Raw genomic sequence first — 22587 nt, 5'->3', positions numbered from 1 at the left:
GTCGACATTAATGTGTTCTCTCTTTGGTTCGCTCTCCAAACACCAATCAAATACTAGAGCCAGGTATTGGTCCCTCCCACTCTGAAATGTCTTGCTGTGGCCATTTTACACTTGGTTCCCTGAAAAATAATTACACTTGGCTCACGGAAAAAAATAAAACACCATTCTCACTTGGGTTTCAACGTGACATGCAAAGAACTGCTTTTGGTTACTTGTGGCGCTGGTAAGTATTTGTCTTATTTTACATTACAAACGCAGTTGTTTTGTTTGCAACGGGTGACAGCCGTTTGAAGACAGTCTCTGTGCCAGCACTTGCTAGCAAACCTCAGGCTAAAATAGTTAGCTTGTCCGCTAACCGAGATGACCGCCGTACGTCATTGTTGAATACTCCCTTTTGTATCTCAAGGATGAGCATGTGCCTCATGAACACATGTATTTATTAGTCATGAATGGTTATTCCTTTGTTTGTGTCTTTTGGTGAGGCACTGGTAAAGCAGTAAGGAAAGTGATGTTATTCAAAGTTGGACAGTCAGTTAATATTAAAAAAAAATACAGTTAACCTGGTGACAGTACTACCTGCTTCTGTTTGTAAAATGATCGCGTAGGAGTTTTGACTTTGGGATTCTAAGAGAAAGGGTATACGCACAAGTTAGTCACAGTTAGCCGTATGAGTCTTTTGACTATTGCGTCTCATGCAGAAATGTAAAATGCTGATGTACTTCCAGAGAATTAAATGCTGTAACCAAATAGAAGAAGGACCAGGAGCAGTCAGTGGATCAGCATGGACTATGAACAGAGGTGAGTTAAACTCATGATATAAACCCTCCCCCCGGAGAGTACATGTGTCGAGTCAGGCAAGTCCCTTACATTGTCTGTCGTGGTCAACAGGGGTGGGCGAGGTGACCGCACAGGTCGCTATGGCAACTTTAGGGACATGGACTACAGAGGCTATGGACAGGAGGACGAGGAGGCAGAAACAAACAGACCATACAGTCGTGATGAGCAATCACTGGGTGCCCGTGACTTCCAAGACCACTCAGGCTTTCACCAGAGAGGAGATGGGCGAGGGGATATTGGCCATGAGGGAAAAGGTCTCCTGTGGCCCCCTTGCTCTCAGTCACAGCCTGATCTAGTCCTTCCCTTGCTCCAGGGAGGGGAGGAGGGATCCAGGCAGGTATTTGAGCAGTTAAGGACTGGCTTGCACGAAAGGGGTCGGGGGAAGGGTGGAAGAGGCTTTCCTGAGAACAGTGCCCCTCATTCAGGAAACAGGGATGTCAGCTGGGCTCGTGGTGGTGCCCATACTGAAGCGATGGAATACAATGCAGCAAGACAGAGAGAGGAGGACAGGTTCTCTCGTGGTGCATTGAAGAGGAGGGTGAGCCATAGCAAGTCCATCCTCTTTACCAAGCTGCAACAGTTGTATTTCATTGTTGATTGTTTCTTCATTTGTGATTGTTCTGTGCAGGCTTTTCCAGTGGGGCCAGAGGAGCATAGTTGTGGGACTGCTGGTTCAGACTTGTCCCTTGAGGATTTGGATCAGAGGGACCAGGACTATCGTGCAGATCTAGAACACAACCAGAGGCCAAGCAACATCATAATGCTTCGCATGCTGCCACCCAACGCTACCGCTAATGAGGTAAGCGTACGTTACTGGAGCATGTGTGTTTGTCTCTACAGTGGTCTGATGATGCATGAGCCTTGTTGTTAGTAGACTTGAATGTCAGTAATGCCTCTGTGCTCATAGATCCGAGCACAACTTCAGGAACAGGGAATCCAGCCAAGAGAGGTTCGCCTCATGAGGAACAAGTCTTCAGGTGAGAAATTGTCCATCGCCCCGAATTTGTCTTCTCTTCTTTACTCTCCCTTTGTGTCACACTCATCCATTACTAGATCTTTCATCTTCATTGCTCTCTCGGGTGACTTTAACTTATGTGCTCATTCTCTCTCTTATTAATAAGCGTCTTCCCTTTTCTTCAGTCTTCCTGTCACCATCTTTCTTCATACTGACAGCGGGGTAGATAGCTGATACAAAGAACACATTTATATTTGTGTAGTCACGCAGGCTTTTGCTTAGATTTGTGCTTCGATTCTTTTGTCTGCTGGTGTCGGAATTCTTACTCGATCTTCACTCCATGGCTTTAGTTTTCCTTCTCACCTTGGCCCCCCCAAGCCTTTGCTCTTTCATGATTCTGCAACTTCCATCTTCAAATGTGATGGATCTGAGAAGATGAACAATCCTCACGAACCAATAGCGTCTAGTGAGAAATGAGCAGCAGAAACATATTTTGTTTGATTGGGATTGTCATTGAGGCTATTTCAGAATGGGTGTGGGTTAGAATGCAAGTGCTGCAGCTTGGGATGCCGTGGTGAGGAAATTGTTCCACCACTGAATAAACTCATAACAACCCCAGTGTTACTGACTACATCAAACATATTCCCATAAATGTATTTATGTATTTTAAAATAATTTTTAATTTTAGGGTTAGGGCAAACAACTGGCTTTAAGTCTGACCTCTCTGGTCGAGCTTTAACTGCGGAATCTATTTTAACAGCTTCTCTCTTTTGGTGCACTTGAACGTGTGTTTGTAGATTAGAGGTGCCGCCTTTGTCAGACAAAGTTTACAGACTGCGTCATTAACGTTACCAGAGTCCCTGTTGGTGCAAGGTTTAAATCTGAAAAACTGTTCAATTGGCAATTTTGCTTTTTGCTTTGACACCAAATTCCCTGCCATCATCTTGTCCACCATCAACTCTCCTTACTCTCATCGCTTGGGGAATGACCTCTGGCCCCTGCTACGCTGTGCTGCGACAAACAGTTCAACTTTATAATTGTCGTCCGTCATCTAACTAAATATTGATAATATGGTTTTTATTTTACAAATTAAGCTTTTATTTTATGAATGTGCGCTGCTAATTAATTAATTAAATAGGCTTACTTTTTCTTTAAAAACAGTGAGTAATTGATGTAATTGGTGTACGCCCGAACACTGTTTAACACTGTCTTACTGCGGCAAGCCTAGTTACACCTACCTCTCAGCTATATGAGTATCAGTCATCCATACCACTCAGAAAAGCTGGTCTTTTGCTAATGGTTTTCCATTAAGGTCATTGTCTCATTGGCCTCTCCCTTTGCTAACTCACTGATTGTCTGTAAGGTGTGCCTATCTTAATGGCGCACTTACAGTCTCCCGCACTGCTGTTTCTCTCACCCTCACATCACTGTTTTTCTGTTTTTAGGACAAGTCACTCTCAGTTTAAAATGTTTAAATTATTACCTTCTGTGATTACACTCCATGTAATGCCATACACAGTTTTTATTTAAAAAAGCAGTAACAAATCCACAAAATGTTGTATTAATGTGTTATCAGTCAGTTATAATAATGCATGGACAGGATATGGAGTGTGTAAAATCAGACATTACACCACCGTGCTATATAGTTCAGACTCTGCTCTGACTCTTGAGAAATGTTTGTGTGTGTGTGTGTGTGTGTTTGTGTGTCTGTTTTGCCTGGGTGCTTCATCATTCAAATCCAAAGAACTCAGACTCAAACTGATGAGTGGGTAGCATTCTCCCTCTCTCTCCCTCTCTCCTTGACCCTGTTGAGATACTTGACATTGCGTCCTCCCACCCTTGCAGAGAATTTGTGACCGCACCTCTCCAACTGGCTGGCAAGTGTGTTATTTCCAAGGGAGAGAGGAAGCAATGATTTATTTTATTAGTGGTGATACAGGGTCTCTCTCTCTCCTCTGGACATGAAGCACTAACCCCTCACTGCGTTGTTGTTATGTTGTTGTTGTTGTTGTTCGGTTACCATGGCGCTGGGCGGTGTCCAGGTCAGAGCCGAGGATTCGCCTTCGTCGAGTTTAATGTCATACAGGAGGCCACCCGCTGGATGGAGACCAACCAGGTCACTCTCCCCTACACAGACACACATACACATATATACATCCATACAATGGGACATATGGGTTAATATCAGGACAAAGGCACAGTCACATCTTGCCCTGTCATGTCCTCATGATGCATTCCAGTATGGTACAATCAGAGTGGAGAAATAATTTTTCACCCTGAGGGAGGTAGGTAGGTAAGTAAGTCTTTACACTTTGAGGAAAAATTCAGATGCTCTTTCTCCTTATATGCAATTCCAAAAACAGGCATATTCACATGATGCTGATGTCTCTCTGTCTGGGCCCCAGTGACATAGTTTCATAACTAAACCCTCCCAGTCACATTTGGTCATCATTTGTCTGATAAAGCTCCTCTTTTAATAGAGGACTCCTCTTTCCTCAGTTCTTACACTCTCTCCTAAGTTGACAGTACCACCTTTGGGATAGTATGTGAATAAAAGTTTTCACATGGTCTATTGTGTGTTGAATCAGAACCACTATAGAACTTCATTTTCTTGTTTTTGAGCCTTTCACATCTGGGTCATCTACCATTATTACATCTTTAGGATGGAGCTATTGTCTATTTTTGAGGGGTGAAGGTTGTGACAGTGGGATGGGATGTGTGAAAAACTGTGAAAAGGTTTCCCCTTAAGGGGGGAGGGATGACACAATTGAACAAAATACATTGTGTCCTTAAAAATGGGCACATACACACTATACACCATCACAGTCCGTCCCAATTTCCTAAAGCTGAAGGTTGCAATACTCTGGTGTCCTCTTTCTTTCAGCCTCAGATCTACTCTCTTTCTCTGCCTCCCTTTCCTTCTCGTCATTCTCTCTCTCTCTTGTGAGATGAGGCCTTTCTCTGGCATGTGTGGCCTAATTATTGTTGATAGTCATTCTTTGTTTCCCCTCCCTCTCTTTCTTTTTCTTTCAGGGAGTGCTGTTGATTCTGGGACAAAGAGTGTCAATGCACTACAGCGACCCAAAACCACGTGCCAACGAGGACTGGCTCTGCAACAAGGTTGTGTGTGTGTTTGCACTGTATAGCATGCGTATATGAAAATCTCAGTGTTTATGTATGTATTGTATATCAGTTACTGTAGCAGCTAATTCTTTTAAGAAGTCTTTTAACAGTTTGTCATGTAACATGCCAACAGTGTGGTGTGCAAAACTTTAAAAGGAGAGAGAAGTGCTTCAAATGCAGTGTGCCTAAATCAGGTACAGTTTTACCCCCTGCTGTAAATATCACAGCTATTCTCTTTTACAATAACACAAGCTCTCATTCACTATAGAATGATAAATGAATGTCACATGTTGTTTTTCCCCAGAAGCTGAGCTGAAGTTGCCCCAGTTGCAGAGGGACTTGCCTGGTGGTCTTCAAAAGGAGGGAGCCCAAGGCTTATTGCCCTTGCCACCACCTTACCACTCTTCTGGTCCTGCTGTCAACCCAGGACAGGCTACACAGCAGGCAGATGTTGCCAATGATAGTGAGTCCACTTATTGACAATTTTTCCTTACCGTGGTAATCTCTTCTGTTAAGAAATACTTACGTTTTGTGTAATCTTTTTTTGTTAATTTTTTAATTGTTATATACCAGAAGGAGAGAGTGGTCAAAGGATACTTGGTTTCATGACACTGCATATTGCCTGGTACCCGAATTTTTACATCTCATATTTGAGAATATAATATTCTCTCATCCTCTCCTACACCAGCTCTGATACTACGAAACCTTGGACCACATACTTCGTTGGAAGCTATCTTGTCTGCTTTGGCTCCATTTGCAACTCTCTCCCCTTCCAATGTTCGCCTAATCAAGGACAAGCACACACATTTAAACAGGGGCTTTGCCTTTCTACAGCTGTCTACCATTGTGGTGAGAAACATGATGAAACAGACACACATATGCGCAAGTGTTGGACAGATGTATTTGTGAATTGTCATTCACTTATATTTAACTGACATTTAAATATATTGGCATTTTTGTGTTCTTGTGTACTTGAATTTTCCTCGGGATCAATAAAATATCTATCTATCTATGAAATAAGCTTTTCCTAAACTTACATGTATGCATAGATAGTTACATGTGAATGCAAGCACACAAACTCACTGGTCTCTTTATGTTTGATCAACAGGAGGCATCTCAGCTGCTCCAGATCTTGCAGGCTCTCCAGCCAGCTCTCTCAATTGACGGGAAGACTATTGTGGTGGAGTTTGCCAAAGGCTCCAAACGGTAAACACTTACATGCTGAAACTTGGCCATGAAGAAAACACAAGAGCACTGAACATTATTGGACAATAAATGAATGAATGTGGGTTCAAGTAGGCAATGTTTACCACATCCCATTAAAACTCACAGTGGTCATGTGAATAAAGTAGATAAGAAATATCTTTGGAAACGATAAAAAGTCAGTGGCCTAAAATAAAGGCATTGTTGTGTTTTAGTGCTACAAGAAACAACTCACTGAAACCCTGTTTGTGCCTCTTTGCCGTGTTAGTGATGTGTTCCTGACGGATGGCAACAGAGTGAGTGCTGCAACAGTGGCCAGCACAGCTATAGCTGCTGCACAGTGGGCTGTCACCCAGGTAACCTGTCTGACAAACATGAGGTTGCAACATATATTTAATTTCAAATTGTATGTTTATGAGCATATTCTCGTGTTTCTCTGCCTCCACACCAGCATTATCTGTGGCCGGAGCCATTATGTTTTCATGTTGTCCCTCCCATTCCCATAAATGCAATATCTCAGGAACACCTCAAGAGAATGTAATCTAAATGCCAGATTTAATGAAACCTTTCAGAGTTGTCCTATATGCACATACATATGTAATACTGTATAGGCTTGATGATGAAGTATACAACTTTAAGGTGGTAATTCTATTTTTGAAAATCATTCTCAGACTGCTCAGAATGGATCAGGTGGAGGCCAGAGTGTAGATACAGCAATCTATCAGCAGGGGGCAGCAGTAGCATATAGTCAAGAAGGAAATGAATACTGTGGGCAAGATGGCACAACTTTCAAGGCCCAGGCAGATGCCAGGGTTGCTGCTTTGCCCAGTGCAGGAGCAGCCCTGATGGGGGCATACACAGGAGGAGCAGCCCCAGGTTGGTATCACACAGGTTAAGTAAACCACCCAAATGATCTATACAGGTGTTTGAATTTGAATTGAACTTGAAATGCAGTTGAACTTAGGCCACCTGTTTGCGCCTGCTTGCCCATGTACAGTCACCGTTTCATCTGAGGCAGTGACGTCTGGATCAGCAGTCGTGCAGCAGCTTCCCACTCACACACAGACTGCTCTCACCACAGCGACCACCACACCAGTCACACAGGTACAGCATTACTGTCCGCTTGTCCTCTTTGCCTTGTGCATTCTTATCATTTCATTCAGTTATTCTCTTTAAGAACTCTGTCTTTCCACAGGTTGAGATAGTAGGGAAACCACAACCAGCTGCTCCCAGCCAACCTGCTACTCCGGGCACTGAACATGAGCTGCAGCAATATCGTAAGGCGCTGTGTGTCCAGCGTTTGCTACTGTTTTAAAATTGATTGGCAGGGTTGAAACCCCAAAGAAAAAGATTAAAACAACGGATTTAAGAATTGAGTTAGCTTCAAAAACATTAAAATGCCTGTTGCAACATTACATGTATTTACAGTTATTAGTGAAGTTGTTCATTCAATCAGGCCACTCTATAAACTAATTTCCAAACTTTCAAATTAAGAAGTCATGCATACAAAATTGCTTTTACATGTGTCACTGTTAATCTTAATTCAGCTGTTATCAGAAAGTGTATGGATGACTAGGCTGTAGTCAAGCTAACCTTTTATGATGACTTTAGGTTTTTAAATTTAATATCTCACGTTGATGAGACTGTTCTGTGTCTTTTAACTATAGCTGTGCCAGATGTGTCCACATACCAATATGATGAAAGTTCTGGCTACTATTATGACCCTCTCACAGGACTATACTATGACCCTAACTCCCAGGTAAAGATTGGTCAATGCACTACATTTTACATGTTTAGCCAGCACTTTTCGAAAGACATTTCACAATCTGTCCTCTAGCTCAGCATTTTTAGTCTGGTTTTGTGTGCGCCTCCTCTCTGCAGTACTACTACAACCCTCACACTCAGCAGTACATGTACTGGGATGGAGACAAGCAAACCTACATTGCTGCAGCCACTGACCAGGCAAACACTGAAGGTCCTCCTGTGAGCGCAGCACCTTCAGACTCACTGTTTGCTTCTCCTGGCAGCAAGGAGAAAAAAGATAAACCTAAGAATAAAACTGCTCAACAGGTACTCTACCTACTGAATACAAGTTCAAGTGCTGACAGATGTGTACAGAAAATATTTACTTATGGATTTTTGCTTGCTTTGTTCTTTGTTTGTTTTCTTCATTGGACATTTGTACAACTCTGTAAAAGAGTAAACACAATGCAAACAGCTGTTAAATTTCAGTATATATGGGTCAACATCTTTGTTGGTGGGCAAAATAACAAGATTCAGTTCAGTTATTTAACATGTGTTATATATTCTAAGCAAAAACTGAAAAATGTAACCACCACCCAGGTTCTGTTTGTTCAAGGGCTATTGACTTTGATTGCATCATATTGTGCAAGTATTGTTTCTATTGAGCCGTTCCCAGAATTTGACATTTCAAAATGGTAAATCTTTTCCTGCTCAGTCCATTTCACTGGCTAACGTCTTCACTTTAACTTTATATTAATAGATTGCCAAAGACATGGAGCGCTGGGCGAAGAGTCTCAACAGACATAAGGAGAACATGCGTTCTGTCTCCTCATCCACTGCCGTCAGCTCCACAACACTACCACCTGGGTACACTAGAGTACCTGGCCATAGTCGCCTAGATGACCGCAGAGAATCTGCTAGTGCCGACGCGGGCTATGCTGTTTTGGAGAAAAAGGTTCATGACCCTTACTCAGACACACTAAACACCTGTGTAACCTTCAGGGCAGCAGATTATCATAGTGGGGTGGAGTGTCCATCAGTCAGAGGAGAGTTGCCTAGACTCCTACTACCATTAATCCTGCCCTACTGCAAATAGCAGTGCCTTAGACAATGTCGTATTAACTGACCTGCTAATCCCACTGATTTTGCTTTCTGTTCTTTAGGGGGCACTGTCTGAGCGGCCTCAAATGTTTCTTGACCAGATTCGTCAAAGTACCGAAGTAAGGACCTGAACACAAGGATGTCTTCATTATGTATCTGCTATATGTCTTCTTTTTGTAGGGGATGTTCCTTTTTTCAAGCAAACTTTTATTAACTCTGTCTTTTTGTCCTTTACATCTTATTTCTGTAGCACTCCCCACCTCAGCAGCAGGGTCTGGTTCCAGCCTACAGTGGAGAAACTGACAGTGAGGAAGAAGGAGGTGGTGAGAGAGATGAGAGGGAAGGGAGAATGACAGACTGGGTTAAACTGGCCTGTCTGCTGTGCAGGAGACAGTTCCCCAGCAAGGAGGCCCTCATCAGGCACCAGCAGCTCTCTGAGCTACATAAGGTGCTTACACAAACAGTTACACTTACACACTTGCAGCCTAATTACATTCATTTGTAATCAGGTCTTAAGTTGCACCTCTTCACTTCTCTACCTTCAGCAAAACTTGGAGCAAAGAAGAATCCAGCAGGAAACTGCAGGAAAAGAGGTTGGTCAAATCTCAGGTTCTGACTGTAGGAGTTGGACAAGACTGTACTGAGCAGTTATGTTTGTTACTCACCGAGTGCAATTAGTATTGATTTCACTGTTTTTTTGGTTGCAGAGACTTTCAGATGGCCCTGAAGCTCCTGATCCTAAGAGGAGGAAGTTTAGCCCCATGTAAGCAGCAGTGAAATAAAAAACAAGACTCTCCATGTTGATGTCTTTAGAGTTGTCTCAGTCTTGAAGTTGATGTCAGTTGTATGCTGGTGGGGTCATTTACAAAATACTGGATATTACCAAGTATTGTTCCTCTTTTACTGTTTAAGTTGGAGTTTTCTATTCTATCTACATCTGTGTGTGGTGATTCTTGTGTTTGATCAGCACTGACGGTTATTGTAAGGCCTGTTTCTTACTCCAAACCAGTAAAACACATCTATGCCAATACAGCCATTTGCTGGCAATGGCAGATTAGGCTCCACTCACAGATTTGTGTGCATATGAGTTCAATGTTTGTTTGTTTTTCTCTCCCCTTTCTTTTGTCTCATTAGTGATGGGATCAGAGGCACTAGTCTCGGTGCCAGGATGCTACAGGGAGGCGTGAAAAAGGGGCTTCTACTGCGAAATATGCAAGTGGAGTGAACCATTCCGCCAAAGTCCCATCCTCCTGATCCGTACAGGACAACGACAGAGCCTAGCACACAACACTTCACAGTTAACATCATATAGATATCTATAGCTAAACCTCTTAATTTTGGTTTGACATCACAATTACCTCAACAGTGGTACCACTCATGAACTGATCCTGTAGCAGTGGACATCAGGATGTTGCACAGAATGCACTTTTTTTGTTTTTCTTCCTGAATGATGCAGTTTTGAGTTCTCACTTGCTTCAGAGCTTGTGTGCGAGATGAACAAGCTTTTGTGATTGGGAAACATTTGCTGTTGGAAATTGAAAGATCTTTATAGATCTTTATGGCAGCAAATGGGGTTTTCTAATATTACTGTCTATGCACCATAGATTTTTAAAAATATAATGCTACATGCCTCGTCATTCAATGAATGACTGATCTGGGTATGAACTGTGTATACATTTAGAAGAGATTGGCCTCATGAAATGGACAGGGTCATACTAGTGAGATTGTAGATGAAGAGTGTCTCAGTTTGTTATATTGCAACTATAAATTCACAGTGTAATAGTTATGTATGGAGAAAGTTTTTTTCTGTATTTGTTAAATAATGTGACTGTATATCATCAAACTCATGTAAATTAACTAAAAATAACACATTTTCATCATTACCTCTGATTTATGTCATGTATGTGCAACCCAGCAAAGTGTAGCTAATATTTCGACATTTAACCTGAAATTTCCCAAGCTGTGCTTTTGTAAATCGGCGGTTTTAAAAAAGAGGAATATACTCTTCTTAACTCTTCTTATGAAGCCTCTAGTGCAACATCTTGACTCTCAGACTTGTATAGCTGTTGCAGAGCGCATTGGTTGCACCCTAAAAGGTGGTTCAAATGAGTTTTCAACATACCCTGGTGTTGCAGCCGGTGGGTTTCCATGGCAACAGCAACAAACGCGGTTGCTGGTTTGCTTGTCGGGAACGTCTGAACCGTCAGACATGAACTGCATTTAAAATGTAGCCGTGTTAAGGAGTTATTACGAGCTTGTACTGTAAGTTTACTTGATAAGACAAAGTTGTTTGGTACATGTAAAATACATGTAATGTTACTCAGTTTGACGGGGTAGCTGTACTGTAACTTTGGCAGGTCTTAAGTACTACTAGCTTAGCTAACACTTGCTAACACCGTCTGTTCTTCATTATTACCCAGTGGGTTAGCTAACCAACTGGTCCGCTACATTGACCCGAAAACGTAACCAAAGCCAAACTGATTAAGGCGTCTGACATGGATGAAGATGCAATCTTGTCAGATGTAGAGGGAGAAGAGGAAGCGCACCAAGAAGAAGTTGGAGGGGACGAGAAGGTACAGTCATCTGCGGGACAACTTATAAAAAACTACTACTAAAGACCCCACGACATTAGTTACCTGCTGTAAACAAAGAGCTCTCCTCTCGCCCCATGCCTTTGTCTCGAAGGTTATCCATGGGTGGGATATCATGAAATGCACAAATAAATCCACAGCAAAAAGTGAACGGGTAGAATCTCTGGAACGAGACTGGATTATCTGGTCCTAAAACTGAAGCCATGTATTTACATGTAACCACTAGTTTAGTGGACGGCTGCATTTATCTGAAGCGGAGTTTTGCTAACAAAGTTTAAATTAAGCATAGGAAATTCTACATGAAAGACTAAGCTTATAGCTCAAAAGTTGGGTGGTGTTGGGGCTTGGCTCCCTACAAAATTAATGGTGGGGTCCATTAGTACATTTTATCTACAGTGAGTATGTACCACTGACAGTTTGGAGGAATATATGAATTTGATGTCTTCCCTTTTGACGCCTTTTAGGTACAGGTTTGCCAGCTGACCCAAGAAACCATAGGTCAGGGGCTGTCATTACTGTGTCGAACAGGAAATGGACTTGGACATGCGTTTATCAAACTGGACTTAAAAGACAAGTAAGAGGGCAAAAATATATCTGGTTTAGATTGTCCTTTAAATCTGGCTGTCTCTAATTTAACATTTATCATCACAACCCTACAGAGGACTGACTGACATAGCTGCAATCAGCAGTTATATTCACATACGTTTTTTGGATCTGTCCAGCAACCACCTTAGTGATCTTTCTCCTCTGGCATCTCTGACTCAGCTGCTCTGGCTTAAGGCAAGGAGCTCTTTATTCATTTAGAAAAGGATATCTCTTGTGCGGTCGGTATTGTTCACTCTAACTGATGGTAAATCTTGAATACGTCTCATCTTTTTTTAGGTTGACAATAATGCTGTGGCATGCTTCAAAGGGCAACCTTTTGCTCAGCTGACCTACCTGCAGTGGCTGAGTGTAGCAGTGAACCAGCTAACAGACCTAGATGGCCTGGTCGGGCCTGCCTTGGAGAGTCTCAGTCTTACAGGTTGGTTTGTTGGTTTTGTGCCAGGTTAATGATGTTTCTATAATACTCTGTGAATGGTTGTTGCTAGTCCAGAGTATGGTCAGTCAAATGAGGAATATTGCCATTACTGTCAATGTGTTAATTAGATATCTGATGCCTGAACTTGGAAAGGCCTTTACATGACATTTTGGAACGTCCCTGACAGGTAACAGTATTCAGAGAGTGAGCGGTCTTCAGAGTGGCTGTTTTGCCAACCTGGTAACTTTAGAGCTGAGGGGAAACCACTTGGATACAACCAATGGCATCAACCTCCCCAACCTGCAGCGGTTGTATCTGGTAATAAAAGTGCTATGATTTGGTTAATATCACAATTGATGGGTGTTGATCTATTAACACCAGCCTTAAAATGCACATAACGACCCAGAGAACAGACTGCTTATAACTATTCTTTTCTTTTCCATTCAGGCACAGAATGTAATCAAACATCTGGAGGGTTTAGAGAGGTTAGAGCGTCTCACCACCCTTCACCTTCGAGACAACCAACTAAATACTTTGGATGGCCTCAGCCCCAACATGAAGTGTCTCCAATACCTCAACGTTAGGTACATAGTTGTATCACAGAAGGACTGATTAGACCCATATTGGTGGTTCCTGTTTTAAATTCAGTAAAACACCAAATAAAATTATCTCTCTCTCTCTTCCTCAGAGGCAATGACTTGGATAAGAATGCCCTGCAATGCCTTAGGCTTGTGTCGAAAACTCTGCAGGTTTTGGTCATATCTGAGAATCCTCTTGTGGAATCGACAGACTATAGGCTGAGTGTACTGGTTGTCCTGCCACAACTGGAGCGACTTGACAAAGATACTGTCTCCCCTGATGAGAGGGCTGAGGCCCAAGAGAGAATCAAGGTAAAACTAGGAAACATTTTTCTTTGTGCAATAGTTGGTCAAAAACTTGTCTTTTGCTGGTTGTTCTAATGACATTATGCTATTTCAGGAACTCAGAGAGGAGGAAATATCCGACCCATGAGATTTGTAATGATGGTCAAAATGAGGAAGTGTTTGACTTCCTTGAAAACACAGGCCTGTTGTTTATAGGTGGACGGCTGTGATTGCAATATATAAAAAGTAATGTCTGAGATGTATGATAGGCTTTGTGTCATATGTAAATTGTACATTGCGGTTGCTTGTGACATGTTCTTACACTAACTATTAAAGCCACTGTATTTTTTCAACGTTAAAATTTTGAAAATATTTATTTCTGATGCATCCATTCACATGTATAAATGCAAATAATAAGTTGAATTTATCAAGCAATGTCTCAGTGACTAAGGAAAAAGTCATGTGGGAGTGCCTTTGCCTTGTGTTGCTGGCTAAACTCTCTTGTGTTTCCCTGAGTTAGGATGAGAGGGCAAAAACTGCCACCTTCCCTGTTGGCAGTCATCCAGCTGCAGCTTTAAAGAGACAGTGACATGTTCAAGGATATGTTTGGAAAAATCAACATATGTATAATGAGTTATACATACATATAGGCTAAGAACCGAATATGCACACTGTATAATATAACACATTTTTTTTCTGATTAGCAGTCTGTAGTTGTCGGTAGTATTTCCTACTGTTGCCACATCCAGGAAGTAAACTACTGACCTAACTGGAAAAACGGCACATTTTATGCATTAAGTCTTCAAAACGGTGCGTGAATTGCCTGTTGCTGTGTTCCTTCGTAACTTCATGACAAAGTTATGAAACTACTTCTTCTAAATTCTCCACACTGTGACTACTTGTTGTGTTTAGGGGCCTGTGTCCATTTATTGGTGATTTGCTAATGAATCAAGGAAATGATAAGAAGGAAGCGCACTCAGATCTAACAGATCTAGTATAGATGACAGATATAGTGTATCTGTCATTGAATGAAAAGGATTTGAGAAGGCAGAATCTGTTGTGTAACTTATACCATCACCACTCTTCGTCCAATGATTGGATTGGATGGGAGTGGCTGTTAGAGGAGACATAAATCGCCCTCCTCTCTCTTCCTCCTCCTCGGTTGTACTTTCATCGGGCAGCTAGCAGCAGCTCGGCGCAGCATCGACTTTAGGACACCTGCAAGCAGCCGTGTTACTTAATCAAACAGAATTGACTTTTCAAGCCGGCGCGAGTTTGAACAAGCAATCCAGAAATCATGACTAGCTACCATAAACCCGATGAAAAAACGCTGCAGGGGCTGAAAGACGCCGCTAATAAGCTCAGGATCCACTCCATAAAGGCAACATGCGCTTCCAACTCCGGGTAAGTCATTAAGTTAGGTTAGCTGTATTATTAAGTGTTACACGGACACCTTCAAAGTAAGTGCGCAGTATGTTGAAAAGTTACTGTAACGTTAGTTGACGCACGTTTTACCTGCGAGGCCCGGTTGCACGTGCTGCAGATAATCTTCACGCGGAAAACGTAGCCACAGCTAGCAAGTAATTATGCACATTACATAAACGTTTTAGCTAAGTTGCTTTGCTCGCTAAGTTTGTCCGATTCTAAAGTCCACGCCAGGGCTAGCATAAGATTACAATTTGTGGGCGTTTTTTAGACGCTGACGTGTGTGAAAACAAAAGGCAGCGTCTGTATCCATAGCTGGGTTGTCTACAGTCAGTGCTGAGTAATCATGCTTTCTCACAACTCAGTTACTTTCTAAGTCGCTTGATGAATCGTTCTCATTAGCACCGGCCTGCACCGACTAGCTAACGAGAAATCACATGACCAAGAGATGGGTAGGATCTCGTGGTCGGTCAGACGCTCAGAAGTTACGGCTGCGTCCTAAAATGCCAGAGAGAAACGCATGCACACCAGCTGAAATGCTTTTCGAAAAGCGTTGTGGAGTTTGAGTACCGTACAAAATGCCTGTTCAAAAGGGCACCTGTGGTATTGCTTCATCCTAACCGTCAGAAGCTTTTTGGCAACCTGAGGGCTTCCTCTACACTGTAGGGAAATGTCACTACATCGTTTGCTGAAGCAAATCCAGGCCGAAATAGTTTCTTCTGACAGGGGTGCCAATTTATAGCTTTTGTGACCTCGTGTTCGGTCAGGTGTACTATTAGGTCTGTGCATGTGTGTACACTTCCAGACTAAAGCATTGCATTGTAATTTACATGGCAAGAATAAGAAAGGCCTGTTGAAACCTGAAATAATGCGTTATGGATGCTTCTCACTTAGGACCAATTAGCTGGTAGTCACATGTACCATCACACTTATCTGTGAAATTTATGTAGGGAGGTCAGTTTCATCTTACTTTGACTTTGCATTTTATTTTAGCCCTGCATTTTATTTGATTGCATCCAGAATCTGAACCAAAATGTAGTGAGCAGACTTTCATGCTATGTTATATGTTGCACCTGGCCAGGTAGCTCACGTTTCATTTGCCATAGTTACCAGCACATGGTTTCATATATTTGCAAGAAATCCAGCACTGTAATTTTTAATTTTGAGATAACAGCTAACTCCGGGAATTTAATGCTTGTTGGTAAACCTGTTTTGTTACTTCCTTATTCAAACTAACAATGAAATGGGTGTCCTATTATATTGTCAACGTGCAGGCAATAAGACATCTGATAATGGTGTCTCCCTTAACAAAGGATGTCTTTATTTTTTACACCCTACATTTCAACACTGGTTGTTCCACATTGTTTGACGGATATGGAACATTACTCTTCTGTATCTGATTGTTTTGTTATGGCTTACATGAATTTACCCAAGTTTATTTCTCAGCAGGTTATTGTTCAACAAAAGGACAAGGGGTAAACAAGGCACTGTTTTTTGTTTTTTTTTTAATTCTAATAAGTGACAGTGACCATGACGTGTGTTCGAATGAGATAACTCTTTCCAGCATGGTTTAAATGGTGCCGTTTGGAACTTAACCCGTGAAGGGAAGTTGAGATGCTGTTTAGTAATGTGAGATTTCTAAATACGTCAATTACAATAGACTAACCACTATGCAGCAACTAACAGTTACACAAGTCTGCGCATTGTTTTGATAAGGAGTCCAGAATGTTGTAATAGTGTCATCATTTTGCACATTAACAGTCAATTGAAAAGTGATATTCCTAATCCCAAGAGACCACCCAGATCTCCTGGAATGACTTGGCTACACAAATGGATCTTATTGTCAAACTAAAGCAAAGTGGAAGAATTCCTGAATGTAGCAACACATGCATGTATGTGCATGGTGTGTGGATTTTTCTCAATAATGACAACTTTTACTGTGAACTGTTATCGACAAACTGTCTTCATTTTTCTCTCCTTAGCCACCCCACATCATGCTGCAGTGCGGCGGAGCTCATGTCTGTGCTCTTCTTCCACACCATGCGCTATAAAACGGAAGACCCCCGCAACCAGTGCAATGACCGCTTTGTGCTTTCAAAGGTTGCCATACGTTTCTTTATGAGAAGTCAATATTTTTAAGTTGGTCAGCACATATTATGTTTGGTCACGCTATTGTCATTAAATTATTTCCCCCCTCTGTGTCTCTAGGGCCATGCTGCACCTGTCCTGTATGCGGCCTGGGCTGAGGCAGGTTTTGTGAAGGAGTCTGATTTGCTTAACCTTCGCAAGATTGACTGTGACCTGGAGGGCCACCCCACACCAGTAAGTCAAGAACTCGGGGATCCTTTCTGGTGTTGAAGTCTTCTGGAGAACAGAAAGAATATGATGTATGAATCACTTTATCTATGTAGTAAAACTTTTTACTCTCTTTACTCTACACCAGAAACTCGCTTTTGTTGATGTGGCTACAGGATCTCTGGGACAGGGTCTTGGGGCTGCCTGTGGGATGGCCTACACTGGCAAAAACTTTGACAAATCCAGGTTGGTTTGATAGACAAACTGTGGTTTCTTTAAGACAGTCTAATACTTGCATTAATTACAACTGGAAAAATGCGGTGGTCATCAGGAACATGGTTGTATGGTTTCCCTGCGAGTCTGGAGAGCATTATTTTATAGTGTATTAAAATAAATTGCTTAAGGTCACGGGTTCTCTATATTCCAACTAGGGGGTGTTGGGGCAAAATGTTGTAAATACTGTCTCAGTTTTGTTTTATAAGCATAATTTACAAAGAGTGTAATGCTTCAGTGGCAGGCGGGGAACACCTTTCTTTCAGTGTGGCACCTGATGCAACATAATCTCTTTAATGGATAAGTCTGTAGTGGTGTAGCTGTAATTGTGTTCAATTACTCTCTGACTGGAGCTTGCAGTCGGGCCAAAAGGTGTTTGCATCCATGCATGGACTTTAAGCGTCATATAGAAATCTGATTCATTTTAAGTGTGTAAAATACATTGTTAGTCACAATCTTAAATAAGGAGTGGAAAAAGTTATCTTCATTTCACATTTCTCCTCTGCTCTGCTCCATATATAACCAGTCATGGGAATGACTTTTATTGGATAGATGAAATGTAATGTTTACTCAAAGCTGGCAGTATATTCTTAAGTGCATTCACTGAGCAAAAGTTCTGCAATCCTGTCCTTGCTTTTCTATTTTCCTGTTGACTAGTCCAACAACTTTGTGTGGTTCGTTGTTTGGAGAACAACACTCAAATTCTCCCTTTTTTTTGACATTATGTTGTAGTTACCGGGTGTACTGCCTGATGGGTGATGGAGAGTGTTCAGAGGGCTCAGTATGGGAGGCCATGGCCTTTGCCTCCTACTACCAGCTGGACAACTTGGTGGCTATCATAGATGTCAACCGGCTCGGCCAGAGTGAGGCTGCGCCCCTGAAGCACGACATGGACGCCTATCGCAAGCGGTGTGAAGCCTTTGGGTCAGTGCCAAAACTTCTCCACTTCTATCTCATTTCCTATGTACAATTTTGATGGCCCAGTATTACAGTGCTTATTAATACACTATCAAATGTAAATATAACCTTTGTCACATTTGTGTATATTTATGAGCAGCATTCAGTATTCAGCAATTTAAAAAAAAAAAAAAAATGGATTTTGATGTTGTCTTGATATGTCAGTGAAACCTCTCAGGTTGAAATTTCTTGGCCACCTCTTGCACATCAGTTTATCACATGTTTTCTGGACTTTTCTTCACCCTTCTTTGACCCATTGACCTTTCTGTCTCTGCTCCCCATCAGCTGGTTAATACGTTTAATGCATAACTTGTTTGTTCAGAGCTGAAAACATTCCTATGTTTCATTTGGTATTTGTTGCAATGTGTGGTATGCTATTAAAACTGAGTCATGTTTGTGTAGGTTTAACACATATGTTGTGGATGGCCATGATGTGGAGGAGCTGTGCAAAGCTTTTTGGCAGGCTCAACAGGTCAAGGGCAAACCCACCTGCATTGTTGCAAAGACACTGAAGGGCAAAGGACTCAAAAGTAAGTGTGGGTTTTCATATGGTGAATATTTATGGAATTATTTTATTATATCATATGACTGAGACCTTTCCATTCCTTGTCTTTTAGATATTGAGGATCTTGACAACTGGCATGGAAAGCCAATCCCCAAGGACAGGGTCGATGACCTCCTGAATGATCTACAGGCTCAGATCCAGGTTCCCAACAAGACCCTGTGCCCTGAACTCCCTAAAGAGGACGCAGCCCCTGCAGACCTCAGCTACATCTCATTGCCTTCACCTCCAGCATACAAAAAGGGAGATAAGGTACATTTTAAGGAACGCTCGGAAGCATTTGTAGTGAAAGTTAAGAAGCCGCTTCACGGTTAATGAATAGTCGGTGGGAGATGCTTGCTGTTTTTGACTGAAGCATTTAAGTGTGTCATGTGATATGCTGTGTTGTGCATAGTACTTTAAGAATTTAAATTAGAAACTTCTGACCACACACTGTCTGACCATATACTAGGTTTTGACCTAGTCTTATCAACCTACATGTAAAATAGTTGGTTCTATTAAGTATTTTAATTTGTCTTAATTTACACCCTTTTCCCTCCTTCCCTGCCAGATGGCAACAAGGCGTGCGTATGGTGTGGCACTGGCTAAGATGGGACAGGCAAGCCAGAGAGTGGTGGCCCTTGATGGAGACACCAAAAACTCCACCTTCTCAGAGACCTTCAAGAAAGCCTTCCCTGAACGCTACATCGAGTGCTTCATTGCTGAACAGAACATGGTACACAATATTTTAGTCTTCACAGGGATTTTAAATGCTGCAGCCTTATCTGCAGTCAAGTTGCAGAAGTGAAAACGATTAACTCCAACTTAAGAAAGACGGATAAACTTGGCTCACTCTACACTCTTCACTATCATAATCTGCTCCAAATTGGTCTAATCTGTTACTATTCATTCCCAAGCATGGTAATCCCAGCCTCTCGCTGCTGCTTGTCACTTGTGATCAGGTTACGTGTGCCTCCACACTTAACTAAAAACTAACCCATATTCCTCATGTCTTTGCTTGCTGCTGCAGGTAGGAGTGGCCATTGGCTGTGCCACCCGTGACCGCACGGTTTCATTTGCCAGCACGTTTGCTGCCTTCTTCTCCAGAGCCTATGATCAGATCCGTATGGGTGCCATCTCCCAGTCAAATGTCAACCTGGTAGGGTCCCACTGCGGGATCTCCATTGGTAAGCATCATTAGTTTACGATAGAGAAGTGTTGAGTGTGACCGGCGTCTGACTGATCTGATTACTGTGCCTTTAGGTGAGGATGGTCCTTCCCAGATGGCCCTTGAGGACTTGGCCATGTTCCGTGCTATCCCAACATGCACTGTGTTTTACCCCAGCGATGCGGTGTCCACCGAGAGAGCTGTTGAGCTAGCAGCCAACACAAAGGTCGGTTGGCCACATGGCGGTAGAGTTTGTCCAATAAGTTGTTTTCATGATGGGGATGGGGAGTAATGCTGTTTTAACTTGTCGTTTTATGTTATCAGGGTATCTGTTTCATCCGTACCAGCAGACCAGACACTGCAGTCCTCTACTCTCCAGATGAGAAGTTTGAAGTGGGTGTAGCCAAGGTAATGATCAATACCATGATCACACACACACACACACACACACACACACACACTAATTCATATGCACCAACTAGCCTCTGTTAACAAAAAAGAAATGAAATGTCTGTGCTTTACCAGGTGGTGCGCCAGTCTGACAATGATCATGTGACTGTGATTGGAGCTGGTGTTACCCTGCATGAGGCCCTTGCTGCTGCTGATGTGCTGGCCAGTGAAGGTAAGTGCATACTGCCCTCTAGTGGATATATAGGTACTGTATTTCATAATGAACATCACCCAAGTGAGGATTTCCTTATGAATTCCTACAGGGAAGAACATCCGTGTTATTGACCCATTCACCATCAAGCCCCTGGATGCCGCTACCATTTTGGCCAGTGCCAGAGCCACAGGAGGACAGATCATCACTGTGGAGGACCACTACAAGGAAGGTAGGTCCTCTAGTGTGCTATTGCAGTGTTCTTCAGTCATGTGCCAGAGAGGTTTTAGTCATCAGATTTTGATTCTTGCCAAAGAATACTTTCAGTTTAATTACAAAACATGATGTGTTACTGGTTTGAGCTTTTAACAAGTGTTTTTTCAGTAGTCGTGTTTTGTACAGATGCTTTTCTCACCCTACCAGAGTCCAATAAAAGTGCATCATCCTGTCATCTCAGTTTTTCGAATTGGTTCCAGCTATGTTGAAGTGCTAATTTAAAAAAAAAAAAAAAAAAAAAAAAAAAATCACTGGTATCATTAGCATTATCAATTCATCATTGACCTCTCTGATGGTCTGTCTCCTCTGTCCAGGTGGTCTCGGTGAAGCAGTTCTGTCAGCAGTGGCCCAGGAGCCCGGCATTGTCGTGACCCGACTGGCAGTGAGCGGTGTTCCCCGCAGCGGAAAGCCCCAAGAGCTGCTGGACATCTTCGGCATCAGTGCCAAGCACATTGCCAATGCTGTGCGTCAGACCTTTGCAAACTAAGGACTACACCTGATCTCCTGCTCTCTGCTCTGTTGCATCACAACCAACCTTCTGCCCAACCTGCAGTTACCTGGTACAATCACACGAAGACCTGTGATCTGTGCTCACTTTGCCATCTTGTGGCTTTCAGTGGAGTGTAGTGTACTAACCCTGTATTATCACTGATGGCGAGAGCTGGGAATAGGAGTACAGCATTGTCCTGGCCTGTCGTATAGTTAATCCCATGTGTGCTACTTCTAGCGCCCCCTGCTCCCTAAGGTTTATACTGTTCTTCTGTAACATTCCTGTCTTGTATCCTGATGTTTTCATAATGGTGTCTTACTAGTGACCCAGACAAAAGCATCACTGAAAACCATAAATGCGGTATGTTGACCTGTCATACCAGCATCTCGTCCAGATGCCAGCACATTGTGACTGCCCGTTTATCACACTCACATTCTGTACAACCATAGCCCACATCTTCTCACTTCGCTGACGTTCATGCCTCTTTTTTCTAAAAAGTGCTGTTACTGTTTTCATAAATCTCATGTACTACATCACTTTCAGTTGTGTTCAGTCCCAATTTTTAGCACTTCAATGCAGTACAGAACTGTTTTGTTGTTTTTTTTTTTGTTTGTTTGTTTTTTCTTTTTGGACCCAGTGTGACAGACTTAAACCTGTTTTGTTGTGAACCGTTAAACATTCCCCAGATTATTAGAGGCAACACAGGCATCATGTGAAGTTACTTTCCAGGTCACTGGTCTCCTCCTGTTTGAAGCTGTGATGTGCTGAATTAAAAGTAATTAACCCAATCCCTTTGTCCTTGTTTTTTCTTTCGCTTTATGAGTGTCGGTTAGTTCACGGTTTTGTCGGAAGTATCTGAACTATTGGATTGATTACAGCCAACTTTTGTTCAGGCATTCATGGCTCCTAAAGGATGAAGACCAGTTCCCTCTGACCTTTGACACAACCAACAGGTCATCTCACATCTTTTCACTTACACAGTGAAACATCTACTAGAAGGATTTGGTATCAAATTTTGTACATTTAACCATGAACAATTTATTCTGACTATTCCTTTACCTCTATAAAATGGGAACCATTTATAGAAAATGGATGGATGGACTGATCTCCATTGTGCACAGAGG

The 22587-nt window shown here is 42.3% G+C and overlaps 3 protein-coding genes across 5 annotated transcripts; all 3 read left to right on the top strand.

The window, feature by feature from the left end:
- The first annotated feature begins 64 nt into the window (after positions 1 to 64).
- On the top strand, positions 65 to 10845 carry rbm10 (RNA binding motif protein 10). 2 transcript variants are annotated; one of them, XM_046396087.1, is made up of 23 exons: positions 65 to 223; positions 726 to 798; positions 889 to 1375; positions 1466 to 1636; positions 1745 to 1814; positions 3835 to 3908; positions 4826 to 4912; positions 5049 to 5109; positions 5223 to 5378; positions 5604 to 5764; positions 6024 to 6121; positions 6387 to 6474; positions 6790 to 6994; positions 7116 to 7222; positions 7314 to 7395; positions 7786 to 7877; positions 8000 to 8188; positions 8622 to 8816; positions 9025 to 9081; positions 9213 to 9410; positions 9508 to 9555; positions 9670 to 9725; positions 10097 to 10845. In XM_046396087.1, the coding sequence occupies exons 2-23, from the start codon at positions 782 to 784 to the stop codon at positions 10185 to 10187; spliced, it is 2790 nt and encodes a 929-aa protein (XP_046252043.1). In that variant the 5' UTR covers positions 65 to 223; positions 726 to 781; the 3' UTR covers positions 10188 to 10845. The 2 variants fall into 2 exon arrangements, with proteins under 2 accessions (XP_046252043.1, XP_046252042.1); XM_046396086.1 differs by having other exon boundaries at positions 5220 to 5378.
- Positions 10846 to 10962: 117 nt separating this feature from the next.
- On the top strand, positions 10963 to 13798 carry lrrc23 (leucine rich repeat containing 23). Of its 2 annotated transcripts, none has more exons than XM_046396127.1 (9): positions 10963 to 11224; positions 11383 to 11535; positions 12018 to 12127; positions 12276 to 12333; positions 12436 to 12577; positions 12762 to 12892; positions 13022 to 13158; positions 13263 to 13464; positions 13553 to 13798. In XM_046396127.1, exons 2-9 carry the CDS (start codon positions 11458 to 11460, stop codon positions 13583 to 13585), a joined length of 891 nt encoding a protein of 296 aa, XP_046252083.1. In that variant the 5' UTR covers positions 10963 to 11224; positions 11383 to 11457; the 3' UTR covers positions 13586 to 13798. The 2 variants fall into 2 exon arrangements, with proteins under 2 accessions (XP_046252083.1, XP_046252082.1); XM_046396126.1 differs by having other exon boundaries at positions 10980 to 11224; positions 12213 to 12333.
- A 777-nt stretch (positions 13799 to 14575) lies between these two features.
- On the top strand, positions 14576 to 22251 carry tktb (transketolase b). Its single transcript, XM_046396097.1, has 14 exons — positions 14576 to 14841; positions 16845 to 16962; positions 17071 to 17184; positions 17306 to 17403; positions 18163 to 18354; positions 18790 to 18917; positions 19005 to 19201; positions 19500 to 19664; positions 19959 to 20115; positions 20192 to 20322; positions 20421 to 20504; positions 20622 to 20718; positions 20810 to 20929; positions 21288 to 22251. The coding sequence occupies exons 1-14, from the start codon at positions 14735 to 14737 to the stop codon at positions 21458 to 21460; spliced, it is 1881 nt and encodes a 626-aa protein (XP_046252053.1). The 5' UTR covers positions 14576 to 14734; the 3' UTR covers positions 21461 to 22251.
- Positions 22252 to 22587: the final 336 nt, after the last annotated feature.

The sequence above is a fragment of the Scatophagus argus genome, chromosome 8, assembly GCF_020382885.2.
Source record: "Scatophagus argus isolate fScaArg1 chromosome 8, fScaArg1.pri, whole genome shotgun sequence".
In the NCBI taxonomy this organism is placed as follows: domain Eukaryota; kingdom Metazoa; phylum Chordata; class Actinopteri; family Scatophagidae; genus Scatophagus; species Scatophagus argus.
Note: the sequence above shows the minus strand (reverse complement) of the source record. Positions and strands in the feature narration are given on the sequence as shown.

What these genes read in the sequence shown, in the direction of transcription:
- tktb (XM_046396097.1), top strand. Translation starts at nt 14,735, where the DNA reads ATGACTAGCTACCATAAACCCGATGAAAAAACGCTGCAGGGGCTGAAA. An exon ending in AGCTAGCAGCCAACACAAAG is followed by an intron (nt 20,323 to 20,420) that starts GTCGGTTGGCCA and finishes TTATGTTATCAG; the next exon opens with GGTATCTGTTTCATCCGTAC. An exon ending in TGATGTGCTGGCCAGTGAAG is followed by an intron (nt 20,719 to 20,809) that starts GTAAGTGCATAC and finishes GAATTCCTACAG; the next exon opens with GGAAGAACATCCGTGTTATT.
- lrrc23 (XM_046396126.1), top strand. Translation starts at nt 11,458, where the DNA reads ATGGATGAAGATGCAATCTTGTCAGATGTAGAGGGAGAAGAGGAAGCG. An exon ending in AAGTTGGAGGGGACGAGAAG is followed by an intron (nt 11,536 to 12,017) that starts GTACAGTCATCT and finishes GACGCCTTTTAG; the next exon opens with GTACAGGTTTGCCAGCTGAC. An exon ending in ACCTGCAGCGGTTGTATCTG is followed by an intron (nt 12,893 to 13,021) that starts GTAATAAAAGTG and finishes TTTTCCATTCAG; the next exon opens with GCACAGAATGTAATCAAACA.
- rbm10 (XM_046396086.1), top strand. An exon ending in GTGGTGCATTGAAGAGGAGG is followed by an intron (nt 1,376 to 1,465) that starts GTGAGCCATAGC and finishes TGTTCTGTGCAG; the next exon opens with GCTTTTCCAGTGGGGCCAGA. An exon ending in AGATTCGTCAAAGTACCGAA is followed by an intron (nt 9,082 to 9,212) that starts GTAAGGACCTGA and finishes TTATTTCTGTAG; the next exon opens with CACTCCCCACCTCAGCAGCA.